Below are 14,846 nucleotides of genomic sequence, written 5' to 3' on the forward strand. Positions count from 1 at the left end.
TTAAAGCCGGATTCATTTGTTTGTACATAAACATCATCCGTTGTATGTTAGCCTCAGGGGCTTTCAGTTTATGACGACACCTGCAAACACCTTTGTGTTTAGCAGTGCAAAAAATAATGTCATGAAGAGTGATTACTAAAATCTTCAAAATACATATGTACATATACTCCCAATCCAAATTCTTATTATATTCCACCGCTTAAATAAATTCGTAGTAAGTTTTCTTTATAAGAATACTTTATAAGTGGGCTTGGATGAGTCACAACAATACAAATGTCCTGCATAACAGAAAAGCCTTTTTAGGAATTTTAAGAAAATATATTCTTGAAAACAATAAACCAATAATAACCATATTATAATTATTATAATTAACAAGATTATTTTAAATATTTTTAATAATAATCTTATCAATGATAATGATTTTTATTATTATTAATAATAAAAAAAATGGAATATTGGTTTTAAAATTTGCAAGATTAAAATCGCATTTGCAAATATTTTTTTCTGTGCACGTTGGCCTGAACTCCCCTTCACCACCCCCTTCAGAAATTGTTACATTTAAAAAGTTAAAGATAAAGAGCAGACAAAGTCGGCCCTAAATGCGAAGCAAGAGCACAAAGCAACTGTCAAAAATTGTGAGCTAACTAAGGTGAATGAACCTTTTTCTCGTTTTTTGGGATTTGTTTATGGGGTTTGTTATTATAAAATGTTGAATAGTAAGGTTGGGGAGTTATTCATTAAAGTTTCTTATTCGCTTCATACAGCTATGCGAAAAATAATAGCAAAAGATAGCAATATTTTAAAATCTTTATAACTATAAATGAGGACAATACAAGTTTTATAGAATACCTAAACATGATGAATTTAAAATTTTTGTTGTGACGTTCTTAAAAGTTTTACTTTTTTTAAGCATGCGCTATGTTTTGAACTGGTTGTTCTTATTGGTATAATTTAAATTATTTTTATATGTACGCCATACAATATAAGGTTTATAAAGTTACCTATTTTAAAATTACGCTTGTATTTTGCTCAAAGCTGTATATGCTTACAGATTTTGACATGAAGACTAATGGACGGATAACCCTTTTTTCACAGTGAGAAAACTGCGACTTGAGTGAACTTTTTTGAGAACGATTTTCATGGCTCATAAAACGATGAAGTACAGAAAAAAAGAAATAGACCTGACCCGAAAGCTAAAGCTAATCAGCCATTCTGTAGGTGGTGGTGGTGTTGTTGGATTGGATTGTTGGTGGTGTCCTCGGGTCACAAAAATGTGGGCTCGCGTCTTTGTCGTTGGACACGCTGAAATTCGCTTGTCTATTATCACCTTTAATCGATTTTTCGCTTATTTAAAACAAACGTACAGTTGTGCGCAGATACACAAAGCGACATAGACATAAATATAGGAAGAGACGGAGGAGAGAGGCAATAAGTAAAGTATAATTTCACATTTTTATAACGTCTGCTTTGCTTACCCAAACACACAAGCAAACACACCAAGCCACTCTACTACATACCACAAACATTCGTACATATGCATATTACTATTGCTTTTAGTTTATTGTTTTTGCAATAACTCTGCTTGATTTGTTTGTGTAATAGCCACGCCAAAAAATGAGAAGAAGCGGGCAAGAAGTAACAACTAAAGCGAATGAAGAAAAAACGCGACATACACACACTCACCATTTACTGATAGATATCTGCCAGATATACAAAGTATAAAGTATCGCCGCATGCCATTACCATTGTGTACGGGCGTGTGTACATACCGCTCACCTTATAATAATGGCAAGAGCTGAAACTAAATAAATAAATAGCTGAAATTGCAAAAGCGAAATGTAATTGATTACGGCAAAGTCAAAGCAGCCGGGAGGACAGAAACGAATATACACTGCGATTAATTATCGGGTGTGTATTATAATTTTATTCAAAAGACTTTTGGGAAAGTTTCATTTATACAGCTCCAAAACGGAGATACTAGTTTGCTTAGGAACGGACAAACAGACATGGCTAAATCGACTAGGTCGATACGGATCAAGAATATATATCGGTTTTGTCTTCTTTACTCCGTTGAAAATTATGCATCAGGAAGAAGGAAACGATTCCGATCCTATTATGTCTATATATTCTTGATCAGGATCAAAAGCCAAATCGATCTAGCCATGTCGGAATGAAAGTCAAAATCTCGAAAACTGCAATTGCCATAAATTTGGCATTTAGGTTATCGTATCGTATCAGCGAAGGCGTTTCTCCTTGTTAATAATATTTATAACATAATATTAATTTTTTTATTAATAATATTAATAAATATTGACTGTATTTTCTTAACTAGTTGCTTCTTTATTGCCTCAGTGTAGAGGCCACGACGACTGGCTAAATGATTGTCCAATGAGCGCGAAAAACTCACGGCAAACTCGCAAAGGGGGGTACAGGCTGGCAAAGGGGTTTAAGAGGGGTAGGTGGGAGGCGGGCTAGTGGGTGGCTAAGGGGGTCGAGCGGTGCTAAGCTGCCCGCTTAGTACATGTCAGCCACTTCACATAAGTTTCTCTGATGATGTGCCATATAGTAACTGTGTGCGAGTGGGTGGGTGAGTGTGTGACTGGTTGACTGACTGCGCTCTAGACTCCTCTCCACCCACCCTCATCCTCGTAATTTGGCACACGTATTTATACAGTACACTGAGCAGCGAATTTCGGCTGTCTGTTTGTTTGTGTGTGTAAGTGGATATCTCTATTTACTCACTGTAGTTTTGTCTCTATATCTCTCCACTTTCCATTTGCACAGACACCACACCTTGCCACCTCTCAGCCTCTACCCCTTCTCCCCGCCGCATTTGCATATCTTTGGGCTCTCGCAGCTTCCAACGATAACAACAACCAGTTAGTATACCCACCCGCAATTTTTTCTTTGCTCTCTGCGTATTTTCCACTGCTACTTTAGATTTTTGGGCAAAGCAGCCGCAGAGACAATGTGAAAAATCGATAAAGTTTCTGTTGTTTTTCTCACTGTCGCCGCAAAAGATTTTCAACCAAGATTTACATCCACACACCACTCACTCTTGCCATAAGCTTGGTATCAAAACCAAAGGAAACCAAAGCAATCTCAGTTATATCTAACCCCCGTTTCAACTAAAGTGAATCGTCAATTATCTTTTCAACAATTTTACTGAGTAAAGTAATATTTTAATTTTATATTCCTTTTACAACCTGAGAATATTGCTCAACATTTTGGGGGGTGAAACTGTACGTTGTATGTGTCATTCTTTAAAATCCATAAGCGTATAGCTTTTCCCCTTAAAAGTTAATGCAACAGCAACAAAAAGGATGATAATTCGTCAGAGTAAAACTATTTATTTTAATATTTATGTGCCTTTTGACCATATTTAAAGTAATCATCAAATCAAGTGTTCCTATGACAAAAATATGAATAATATAAAATACAAAAAGTAAATTATAATAATCTGTTTAATTGATAGCTGGTAAATTGATACCGAATCACCCTGAATTTACGTGACGTTACTATCAGAATATTAAATAGATGCAAATTTTCTGTGTTCTGTTACTTTTTATAACAGAACACAGACAATTTACAAAATATGCATTAACAACTATTTTGACTAATTACCCTTTTTTCTCTTCTCTTTACAGATCCATTATATTTTATACACAACTCGAACCGAAATGCAAACAAACGCTTAAAATATGTTCAAAATTAGAACAATGCTCTACTATCCGCTGAGAAATTACCGTTTAACGTGAAACCTTTTATACGAATTTGATCGATACTAACCCATACTAACCTACCAATACGAAATCTTTCCGAAATGTTTTTTTTGCAGCTGTGAGCGAATGTGTTTCAATGCGAATATGTCAAAGGTCGGCCATGAAGTGCGCGAAACACGAGACACAAATGACTGTACCATATAAAAGCAACAACAAGACGTTAAATTGCACACCAGTTGTAATTAAGTTTAGTAGTTAGAACCCGCTACCAACAAATTTATAATCATAATCGACAAGACGAAGGCGGAGAGAGACACCAGATCGCAGGGGTAAAGTGAGCAGCTTGGAAACAATATCCGAACCCCCTGAAAAGTGGAACTTTTCCACCCACACCGTCTGGTTCTCAGTCACCGGCTACTATTCGAATTTTCGACTTCTTAACAACGGCCACGCGCAGAGAGCAGCATCAAAATTAAGCCAATAGACGACCAAACATAAAACGCAGCGGCGTCCTTCGACGCGTAACGGACATTTCTGTGTGCGCTGCGTTTCAATAATCTGATGGATGGAAATGCACAAAATATGTTTCACGGAAATCATCAAGGGTGAGTTTTTCTGACATCTTTGATTTTTTTTGTCACCCTAAGTGTCGGGGAAAAAAGGCTATCAAGACTTATTATTGGGCCTAAATTAATAGATATATCATGTATAAGATTATAATTTATTTTAATTGATAATTTTATAGCCGTAATTTTAAAGCACATAAACTTTTAAATTCCTGTCCGTCTAACTAATTTCTTATTTATTAAAAAATTATTTCTTAATTTTTTTTCGTATTTTTGAGAAAAATTGTCTACTCTATTAATTTTAACAAAATAAAATGTTTGTATATTGTTTCTAATGATTCAATCTCTCTTGGTCCGGCAGAGATCCCTATTACCGTTATGATGCCGCAGCTGCCGCAGCAGCAGCCGCCGCGGCAAATCCTCGGGCAATGGGACCGCCTGGCGGCTATCCGCCGCGCCACCGCCCACCACATCCGCTACAGCAACAGCCCCAATATCCATCGTACCAGCCAACGGCGGAGAATCTCTACGGGCTGGGGGCCGCCGATCACCAGGCGGCCATGGGCGTTGGCCTCGGCGTTGGAGTGGGAGTTGGCGCCGGAATGGGCGACCTAAGCGGTTGGGGAGCGGCGCCTTCGGTTCCGGGCCAGGCAGCAGCTTATCCCGGGGCCGGTTTGGGGGCCTATGGCCATCCGCAGACAGCTCCACCGGCGCAGCAGCAGCGCCAGAGCAACGCCAGCGCATACCGCCAGCACATGCCCGCCTACGGACAACAGGAGCAGCAGAAACTTGCGTCCTATGGTGCGCAGCAGAGCATGATGGCGGGCTATGGAACGCTTACACCCCAGCAGCAACAGCAGCAGCAACCGCCCACGCCGCAGCAGCAGCAGGTGCAACAACAAGCACAGCAGGTGCAGCAGCAGGCGCAGCAACAACAACAACAGCAGCAGCAGAGTCAGCAGCAGGCTCGACTGCCGCAGCATTATCCGCAGGCTCCGGGGCAGCATCCGTTGTATCCTGGCGTGGGAGCACCCACTGTCCAGGCGGGACAACCTCCCACGCCCCAAGCTTATGCTCACAGTCCGTACGGGAGTCCCATGCAACATCAACCGGGCAGAGGAGCGCCCCAACACGTGGGTTACGGTCACACAGGACTGGATCAGGCTTCAGCGTACGGGCAACATGTGCCGGGTGCAGCGCCACCAGGCCACCACTTGACAGCGCAGCAGCAGCAGGCTGCGCAGCAATTGGGGGCCCACCAGCAGCAGCAGCTCCAATCGCAGCAGCAACAGCAGGCGCAGCAACAGCAACCTCACGTCTCGTTGATGCAGCAGCAACAGTTGCCGGGCGCTGGATTACCGCCACCACACATGGGAATGCCGCCTAGTTACGGGAGCCACCATCAGCAGCAGCAACAAGCCCAACAACAACAGCAGCAGGCAGCTCCGCCTTACATGTCCAGCAGCAAACATCAACAGGCGGCTGCTCAGCTAAATTCATCGCCCCAGTACCGCGCTCCTTTCCCTCAGCTTTCGCCTCAAATGTCGCCACGACCGCCGACAATGTCGCCGCATCCACAAATGTCTCCGCGACCAGTGGGCGTGTCACCGGCAAAACCACCGCCCCCTCAACAGCAGCAACAACAAACACAGGCACAGCAGCCACAACAGGTGGTGAACAATCAGCCCAGCCAGCACAGTATTCAAGGCATGGTGGGTCTGCCGTCGCCGCGTCCCCAACCGCCCACAAGTGGAGCTGGGGGACCAGGAGCGAAGGGTCCAGCACCAGTTGCTGCTCCCGTTAACACATTACAGGCCCTTGAACAAATGGTGATGCCGTCGCAGGCTCTCGGGTTGCCACCCATGGATTACCCATCGGCTTACAGAAGTTCTGTGGGACCCAGGATGCCCGTATCCCCGCAGCAACAGCAGCAACAACACCATCAACAATGGGGCACGACCCATGGCACTCAGCACTTGGCTGCACTGCAGCAGCAGCAGCAGGCACAACAACAACAGCAGCAGGCGCAACAGCAGCAACAGCAGCAACAGGCACCGCCGCAGCAGCAGCAGGCGGCCATGTTGCAGGCGCAACATCACCAGCAACAGCTGAATATGTATGGTCAGCCGATGGGACAGCAGCAACAGTCTCAAACCCCTCAGCAACAAGTTGTGTCGCCAGTGGCTTCACAACCTCCAGTGGTGGCCACCCCCCAGCAGCAGCAGCAACAACAGCAACAGCAACACCAGCAGCAAACACTAAATGATCAATTGCAGCACTCTATCAACGATATTGTTGGGGGAGGTAATAGTGGTGGAGCAACAGGCCCCACTCAAACCCAACAGCAGCAGCAACCCCAACTGGCGGCCATGACGTCGCCGTTGCACCAGCAAAGTCTGCCCAGCATGCACCATTTGATACAGCCCACCATGGAGACAGCACAACCGCCGCAGCAGCAACAGCAAACGGCACAACAGCAACCGCAGGCGACTCTAACATCGCCGCACCACCAGCAAATACAACATCAGTCACCTATACACCAGCAGCAGCAGCAACAGTCACCGCACCACCAGCAACATTTACCCAGCTACAATCAGTCGCAGCAGCAATTCGATCCATTTGCTAACATACTAGGAGAAAATCAACAACCTGCAGCCCAACAGACAATGTCGCCTGCTCATGTAAGCTCGCCAATACCTGCGCAAATGCAACAGCAGACCCAACAACAGCCAGCTCAGCAAGTTCCACAAACGCAGCAACAACAGGTGCCGCAGGCTCAGCAGCAGCAGCAACCTTCGACACCTTCACATCACCTGAGCAGCATTCTCAATGAAACAGCCAACTCGAATGATTCCTCCACTTTGGCAGTGGCTGCTAATGACAGCAACAACAGCAGCAGCAACAGTAGCACTAACAGCATTGTCAACAACCAGCCCACTTCGGTACACGACAGCAACTCGCAAAGCAGCATTAACAGCAGCAGCAACAACCAGCAACAGTTGCTCATGGACAACACGAATTCGCATGGAGGAAATTCGGAATCTGTTCAGCATGTTGGAGTAGATGTCGGCCTTTTCGATAACAACTCCATGTCATCCACATCCGCAGCAGTAGCTGCCGTGGCCTCCAATGCAGTTTCTGCAGCAGCAGCACTTCTGGATAGTAATTCGCAGTCGTCGAATGCAGAGTTTGAGAAGAACCAGAGCGAAGGTGAAGGACTTGGTGGCGTGGGTGGAGCTTCTGCCAATGAAACTGAGTTGCCACAGGATGAGACAAGTGTTTCTAAAACCCATGAAACAATTCTAAGCTCAGAATTGCCAGCAATCCAGGAGGATGTGCAGGATAAGCCTTCTGAAGAGATGGAACAAACTCAGCTGGGTCAACCTTCAGCGGATTTGTCTACGTCTTTATCAGAGGAACCTAAAATCATAGAGGAATTGGGAGAGGATAAATCGCAATCTGCAACTGGTCTGGGGACCTTAACCGAGCCAACCACCCCAGCGGGTCAACCGCCTCAGCAACAGATACCTCCCATGGCACTGCCCATGCATCCCATGGCTCCTGGATACGAGACCCAGGCTCAGGGACAAAGTCACATACCATCAATGATGCCTCCATATGGAGGGACACCTGGAATGTATCCACCTTATCCGATGTTGCACCAACAAGAAATAGCTGCACTGCAGCAGCAGATTCAGGAACTGTATTGTATGCCTCCAGGACACGAGCTCCAGCACCAAGATAAGTTGATGCGGATGCAGGAGCGCCTAAATCTTTTGACGCAGCACGAAATAAACGATCAGTGTGCCGGCGGTCCACAATGCTTGCTCTTCCAGAACGTTCCGCCAATGTATGGACCCCCAGGAAATCCCTTGCTCAATCAGCAAATGGTAGAAAGCCCTCAAGTATCCAGTACCACAGGAAGAGGCCGGGGAAAAGGGACAAACAAACCACGCAAACCCCGTGCCAAGAAGGGCGAAAAGGGTCAAGTAAGTCAGCAGCAGGATCTGATGGATATCAGCGGCAATGTGGTGGTGGGAGCAGCCAATGCCATCCCAAGTATCCCAACGACACAGCTGCCCGTCTCCGAGGACTGTGTGACACAAGGAGCGGGGGATACTAGCGTGGTCGGCTTGCTGGAATATAGCGAGGGCATGGGTGATCTCTCGCAAGATGTGCACTCAGCTAATGAACTGGATACTTCCACCGACGGCAGTGGCAAAAAGAAGAAGCCACGCAAGCCTAGGACACCCAAGGATCCAAATAAACCTCCGAGGGATAGGACGCCGAAGGTTAAAAAGCCTAAGGATCCTAATGATCCAAACTCTACTGAGCCACCAGCTGCGGGAAGAAAACGAGCAAGTGTTAGTAAGCGCAGGAAACAGTACGGAGAAGATGGAACTGAACAAACTGGAGAGGGCAGCGAAGTAGAGGACAACAAGCCGTTGGTGCCCAAAGCGGGATCCGCTGATGGTGAAGCGGAAACCACTTCGGGAGGAACTGGTGTAGATGGAGAATCTCCAGACTACGATGACATACCCGTCTCGAAAATTCCCCGAGGCGCCAATGAAGACGATAAGGACGCCGAGGCCGGGGATGAAACAGTAGACTCTGTTCCAGATTCAGCAGGAGATCCTGCCTCCACTCCAAGCAGAAGAGATCGCAAGCGATCCACCGCCAGGAGTCGTCGCAATGCCAATTCCGAGGAAGGAGGCAGTGCGCGCAAGAATCGTGGATCTCTCTCCGCCAAGGCACTTAAAAAGCGAAGAAACAGGGGTAGGATTGTACCCGAATCCGATGGAGAAGATGACACAATGGACAGAACTCCACCTCCATCACCTCCTCCAGACTCTGAGCTTGATTCCAACAAGCGAAGATCTTCAAGAAATACTCAACGGAAAAAATACATCGATGATGTAATGCTAAGATTCTCCGATGACGAAAACTCTCTGTTGGTGGCTTCTCCAGTAAAGAAGGATAAAAAATCTTCCACGAATGCGGCTAATTCCAATGCAGGCAGTGATGTGGAGAAAGCGGAGCCGCAGTCTGGCGCCGAAGGAGAACCTGGCCAGGAGGTGGGTGATGAGAAGTCTAATCTACCGATAGACGAAAGTAGCCAACTGGAAGCCAGTTCGAGCACTTCAGCAGCAGCGGCGGCAGCAGTGGAAAAGGAGCGACAAATCTCCAGCGATGCCGCCAACGCAGCCATATCCTCCAAGCCCAATTACGTGTACATAAACACTGGTGATGAAGACAGCATGGTGGTACAATTAGTCCTGGCATTACGAATGGGAAAACGTGAACTCATCCCTGAAAAACCGAAGGAAAAGCCAAGCGAACCCAAAAATGAGGAAGATAAATCGGGATCTGAAGAAGCATCAGCTGAAAATGTTGACGACCAAGAAAACGTCAAAACAAAGAGTGAAGAAGGTGAATCAAAAGAGGATTCAACTGATGCAGAGGAAAAAAAAACCGAAACCTCCGAAATGGAAGTGAAAAGCAAAGAAGAATTAGAGCCGGTGGATACTAAAAAACCTGACGAGGACAATAATGATGGAGACAAAATGGACGTAGATGATGAAGTTGAAAAATCAGCTGAAGAAAATAAGACAGGAGCGCAATCAGAAACAGAAGAAAATTCTGGAATTATTGAAAAAGACAAATCTTCAAATATTGAAGAGGCGGAGGAGGCCAAGAAAATAGAGACTGTCGCCGAAAAAATGGAAGTAGATGAGAAGGAAGGACAAGCCAAGTCACCTAAATCCAAAGAAGAATCAGAAGAAAAGTTCATTGACGAATCTAAACTTGAAGAGGCTACTACAGAAAAAGATCAGAAAACATTGGAAAATGAAGGCGAAAAAGAGCCAAACAAGGAGACAGAAGAACCCGGAAAGAATGAGACTGGCGACGAAAACGAAGCGGACAAGGAAAACAAACCTGAACCCGTCTTTATCGATGTAGAGGAGTACTTTGTTAAATACCGCAATTTCAGTTACCTACATTGCGAGTGGAGAACTGAAGAGGAACTGCTCAAAGGCGATCGTCGCGTGGCTGCCAAGATTCGCCGCTTCCAGCAGAAGCAATCTCAGCAGTTAAACATATTTGAGAACATCGAGGACGAGCCCTTCAATCAGGACTTTACAGAAGTTGATCGGGTGTTGGACATGTCCGTTCACACGGATGAATCCAGTGGGGAGACCACCAAGCACTATCTGGTCAAGTGGAAGTCACTTCCATATGAAGACTGCACCTGGGAGTTGGAAGAAGATGTAGATAACGACAAGATTGAGCAGTATCTGCGCTTCAACAAAGTTCCGTTAAGGTGCGAGTGGAAGGCCAAGAAACGTCCGCATCCAGAACTTTGGAAAAAACTCGAGAAGACTCCAATCTACAAGGGAGGAAATAGCCTGAGACCCTATCAACTGGAGGGTCTCAATTGGTTAAAGTTTTCCTGGTACAATACTCACAATTGCATACTGGCCGATGAAATGGGTCTAGGAAAAACCATCCAGAGTTTGACATTTGTGCACTCTGTTTATGAGTACGGAATCAGAGGTCCCTTCTTGGTAATAGCTCCTCTTTCCACGATACCCAACTGGCAGCGAGAATTCGAAGGCTGGACGGATATGAACGTGGTGGTGTATCATGGTTCGGTAACCAGCAAACAAATGATTCAGGACTATGAATATTATTATAAGACAGACAGCGGAAAGGTGTTGAAGGAACCTATCAAATTTAACGTTTTGATCACCACTTTCGAAATGATCGTGACGGATTACATGGATTTAAAAGCGTTCAACTGGCGCCTTTGTGTAATTGATGAAGCACATCGTCTGAAAAATAGGAATTGCAAGCTCCTTGAGGGTCTGCGGCAGCTAAATTTGGAACATAGGGTACTGCTCTCCGGAACTCCCCTTCAAAACAACATCAGCGAATTGTTCTCGCTGCTTAATTTCCTGGAACCCTCGCAATTCTCCTCGCAGGAGGAGTTCATGTCCGAGTTTGGAAGTCTCCGCACTGAGGAGGAGGTAAATAAACTGCAAGCTTTACTAAAACCCATGATGCTGCGTCGTCTTAAGGACGATGTGGAGAAAAGTTTGGCACCCAAGGAAGAAACCATTATCGAAGTGGAGCTTACTAACATACAAAAGAAATACTATCGAGGAATCCTGGAGCAGAACTTTAGTTTCCTGAAAAAAGGAACCACCTCAGCAAATATACCCAACCTGATGAACACAATGATGGAGTTGAGAAAGTGCTGCATTCATCCCTATCTTTTAAATGGAGCTGAGGAACAAATCCAGTACGATTTCAAATCCCAGCACGGTGAAGATCCAGAGTCTTATTACAAGAACCTGATTCTCTCCGCTGGTAAAATGGTTTTAATTGATAAATTGCTACCTAAACTCAAAGCAAATGGTCATCGAGTGCTCATATTTAGTCAGATGGTGCGTTGTTTGGATATCTTAGAGGACTATTTGGTCTATAGAAAGTATCCCTTTGAGCGAATTGATGGACGAATTCGAGGAAATCTCCGGCAGGAGGCCATCGATCGTTATTCCAAGCCAGGATCGGATCGTTTTGTGTTCTTGCTATGCACTAAAGCAGGAGGATTAGGCATTAATTTAACAGCTGCCGATACGGTCATCATTTACGATTCGGATTGGAACCCTCAGAACGACTTGCAGGCTCAGGCCCGATGCCACCGTATTGGCCAAAGAAAAATGGTGAAAATCTACCGATTGCTATGCAGGAATACCTATGAGCGGGAGATGTTTGACAAGGCTTCGATGAAACTTGGATTGGACAAGGCTGTCCTACAGTCGATGAACACCCAGGGCTCTAAGGATGGCAACAACAAGCAGCTGTCTAAGAAGGAGATCGAAGATCTTCTGAAGAAGGGAGCCTACGGGGCTGTCATGGATGACGACAACGCTGGTGACAAGTTTTGCGAAGAGGACATCGATTCAATCCTCAAGCGCCGCACACAAGTCATAACCATGGAATCTGAGAAAGGTTCAACCTTCTCGAAAGCTTCATTTGCTGCCTCCGGAAACCGATCCGATATTACCATAGATGATCCTGATTTCTGGACCAAGTGGGCCAAGAAGGTTGACATTGACCCAGATGCTTGCGAGCGGGATGAAACGGAGGACTTGGTTTTGTCCGAACCAAGAAGACGCACCCAAATAAAACGCTACGGCCACGAGGATGTAATGGAGCTTAATTCGGAGGATTCCTCCAATGAGAACAGCGATGAAGAGGGAGGAATAGGTAAGGGCAAACCACTGAAAATTGTGAAGAATGCTATTTTAATCATTTATACCACTAAGGCCTTCGTTCCCGTCGCCGCAAGGAGAAACGAGATCGCAACCGTGAAAAGAAGGGCAACGATGAATACATTCCCCGCGAGCGAGATGCCCTGGCTGCCTTGGGATTGGAGGAGATTCAGTATGGCAACTGGGCGAAGTCCGAGTGCTTCAAAGTGGAGAAGGGGCTGCTTTCGTTTGGGTAAGTACTCGGAGAGTACATTAAACGGTTTTTAAACATGTAGGCTATTTCTTATTTATGTGATGCAACAAATAATGATCCTTATCCTAATTGTCCTCGAGTCGGTTTCGCCGGCGAATAGCATTGTTGAGCTTCATGTTGAGGATATAGATCTTACGTTGCAGCATTTTTTCCTCCTTTTCAAGGACGTGGGCTTCCTCCTTCCGCTCGATATACTCGCTGACACTTGGGGCCTCATACTCCTGGAGCTGTGCCCTTAACTCATCGAGGGTCACGTAGTCTTTGGTGTTGTGCATTTGAACGGCGGCTACCTCCTTCTCAAGTTTCTGGATGGCACGCGTGACTTCTTCGGTTCTATTCAAAACGGTGCGCATTTCAGTCTCCAAGTTCATCATGGCCTGCTTTTCCTCTGTCATGGCCAAAGAAGTTTTGCCTGTGACTCCTTTGAGTCCCGCCATGTGGATATTCTTTTCCTCCAATTGATTTACCAGCTCAGTTCTCTTAATAATCAGCTTCTCAAAATCCACCGCCGTCAAGATACCACTTAGATCTGATTTCGTTATCAGATCGGCCCGATGCTGCTGGCATGTTTCTTGTAGAGATACTATGGTTAATTTCATAGTTCCCAGTAGAGCTCGAGCATTTTTAAACCAATTTGTGGTAAACTTGCGTAGCTTGCGTTCAATCTGCCGCTCGGTGGCGGATTCCAAGAAGGCCACATCATTCTCATCTCTGAGGAAGTGAAGCATGAAGTTGTTCTCCGTCTCAATGGTTTCCTCACTTCGAAAACGGAGCTCCTCGATCTTGGCCCTTAGCTGTTTTACTTCGGTCATAGCTGCAAAAAAATTTATAAAATACATTTTACCAAAATCCTCATAAAGGTTGGGACCCACCATTCCTTTCGATATCCGTGACCCGCTTCTCCACCTCAGCTGCTCTTTTCTCGGCCATTTCAGCCTTGGCCTTGAAGTTTAGCTTGTAGTCCATTCCGCGACGCTTTTCTGGGGCTGCTATGCCACTTATCGAGACCAGCTGATTCACTGACATGGGTATTGAGCGTTTGGAGCTTGAGTGCCGGCTACTCACGCCATGACTTCCCTGTGCAGATCCCCTTTTTGTTTGCAACTTCCTTAGAATCGAAGTGCGACGCTGCCTCAATCCCAACAACAACTTTGGATCGTTTTTTTCGAGGAACTCCACCATTATGTGATTCTCTAACCTCAGAGTAGCCACATCATTGTGCACTTGCTCGATGGTTCGCAGCATGTCAAGAGCATCCAAACTGGCCAATCGCGTTTGGCGCTCCTCTTCTGTAAAGTTGCGGAAGTCCTCTAGATAGAATTTGTATATAATGGCCACAACGTCCAAATCCTGCGGAGCAGTGTATTCGAATACATGCAGTTTGCTTGCATGAGATTTCACCGACCTTCTGCTCTGCGTATCGGTTTTTAAGCTATGTCCTGACATATCCATTTATGGAAACAACAAAGCTGAGGAAGAACTCCTTAAATCAACAAGAAACTTCGTTGGTTGGTTTTTGGCTTTGTTGAATTTGTAAGGCTGAAATTTTTTTCCTGAATTTGTGTAATAATACTGTAGACCCGTTTTGTATTGATAAATTGAAAATGATTAAATGACTAGATGTGTCAGGATTCAAGTTTTTGTAAAAGTGAAACAAAATCTCCATTTAATTGTTATTATACAATTTATTTAAATGTTAAAAGTTAGTGAGTTCTTTTTACTAACAGTTGTCTTTATTTTGCAGTTGGGGTAGATGGTCGGAACTTCTGGAGCTTGGACAATTTAAGCGAGGTTGGCGCGATATCGACGTCGAGGATTGTGCTCGCATCATCGTAAGTAAAAAAAACTCAATGTTCAGATATAAAAATACAAAAAAAAATAAACTTTAATGATGACCAACCATGCTAATATTGAGAAAACTATAGGTTTTCGCTGAGTAAAAAATAACTTCTCAACCCGCTGAAAAAAGAAATCAATGATAAGATGGCCATTATTATTTTCGTCTTGTATAAACATACATATTTCT

At 44.9% G+C, this 14,846-nt stretch overlaps 2 protein-coding genes and 1 non-coding gene across 11 annotated transcripts in view; 2 read left to right on the forward strand and 1 right to left on the reverse strand.

Annotated features, from left to right (window-relative positions):
* LOC108044762 (serine-rich adhesin for platelets) overlaps positions 1-14,846 on the forward strand; it is a 47,834-nt gene that overhangs the window by 7,753 nt on the left and 25,235 nt on the right. For all 9 annotated transcript variants that reach the window (XM_044459466.1, XM_044459470.1, XM_044459468.1 and 6 more), the window contains exons 2-5: positions 3,839-4,327; positions 4,650-12,562; positions 12,622-12,799; positions 14,565-14,652. In XM_044459466.1, coding sequence (XP_044315401.1) covers positions 4,284-4,327; positions 4,650-12,562; positions 12,622-12,799; positions 14,565-14,652 — 8,223 coding nt within the window. In that variant the 5' untranslated portion in view covers positions 3,839-4,283. The remainder of the gene's footprint in view (positions 1-3,838; positions 4,328-4,649; positions 12,563-12,621; positions 12,800-14,564; positions 14,653-14,846) is intronic.
* Positions 12,828-14,488, reverse strand: LOC108044764. The gene is made up of 2 exons (XM_017123903.2): positions 13,693-14,488; positions 12,828-13,634 (listed from the first exon to the last, which is right to left on the reverse strand). The coding sequence occupies exons 1-2, from the start codon at positions 14,270-14,272 to the stop codon at positions 12,886-12,888; spliced, it is 1,329 nt and encodes a 442-aa protein (XP_016979392.1). The 5' UTR covers positions 14,273-14,488; the 3' UTR covers positions 12,828-12,885.
* On the forward strand, positions 14,704-14,788 carry LOC123037847. Its single transcript, XR_006417654.1, has one exon. It is a non-coding gene; the product is annotated as a small nucleolar RNA U6-53/MBII-28 (small nucleolar RNA).

Source organism: Drosophila rhopaloa, unplaced genomic scaffold (genome assembly GCF_018152115.1).
Source record: "Drosophila rhopaloa isolate 14029-0021.01 unplaced genomic scaffold, ASM1815211v1 contig_2, whole genome shotgun sequence".
NCBI lineage: Eukaryota > Metazoa > Arthropoda > Insecta > Diptera > Drosophilidae > Drosophila > Drosophila rhopaloa.

Excerpts from the sequence above, each read along its gene's own strand:
- LOC108044764 (XM_017123903.2), bottom strand. The coding sequence starts at position 14,272 with ATGGATATGTCAGGACATAGCTTAAAAACCGATACGCAGAGCAGAAGG. Across the intron at positions 13,635-13,692 it reads CACGGATATCGAAAGGAATG|CTATGACCGAAGTAAAACAG; the intron begins GTGGGTCCCAAC and ends ATTTTTTTGCAG.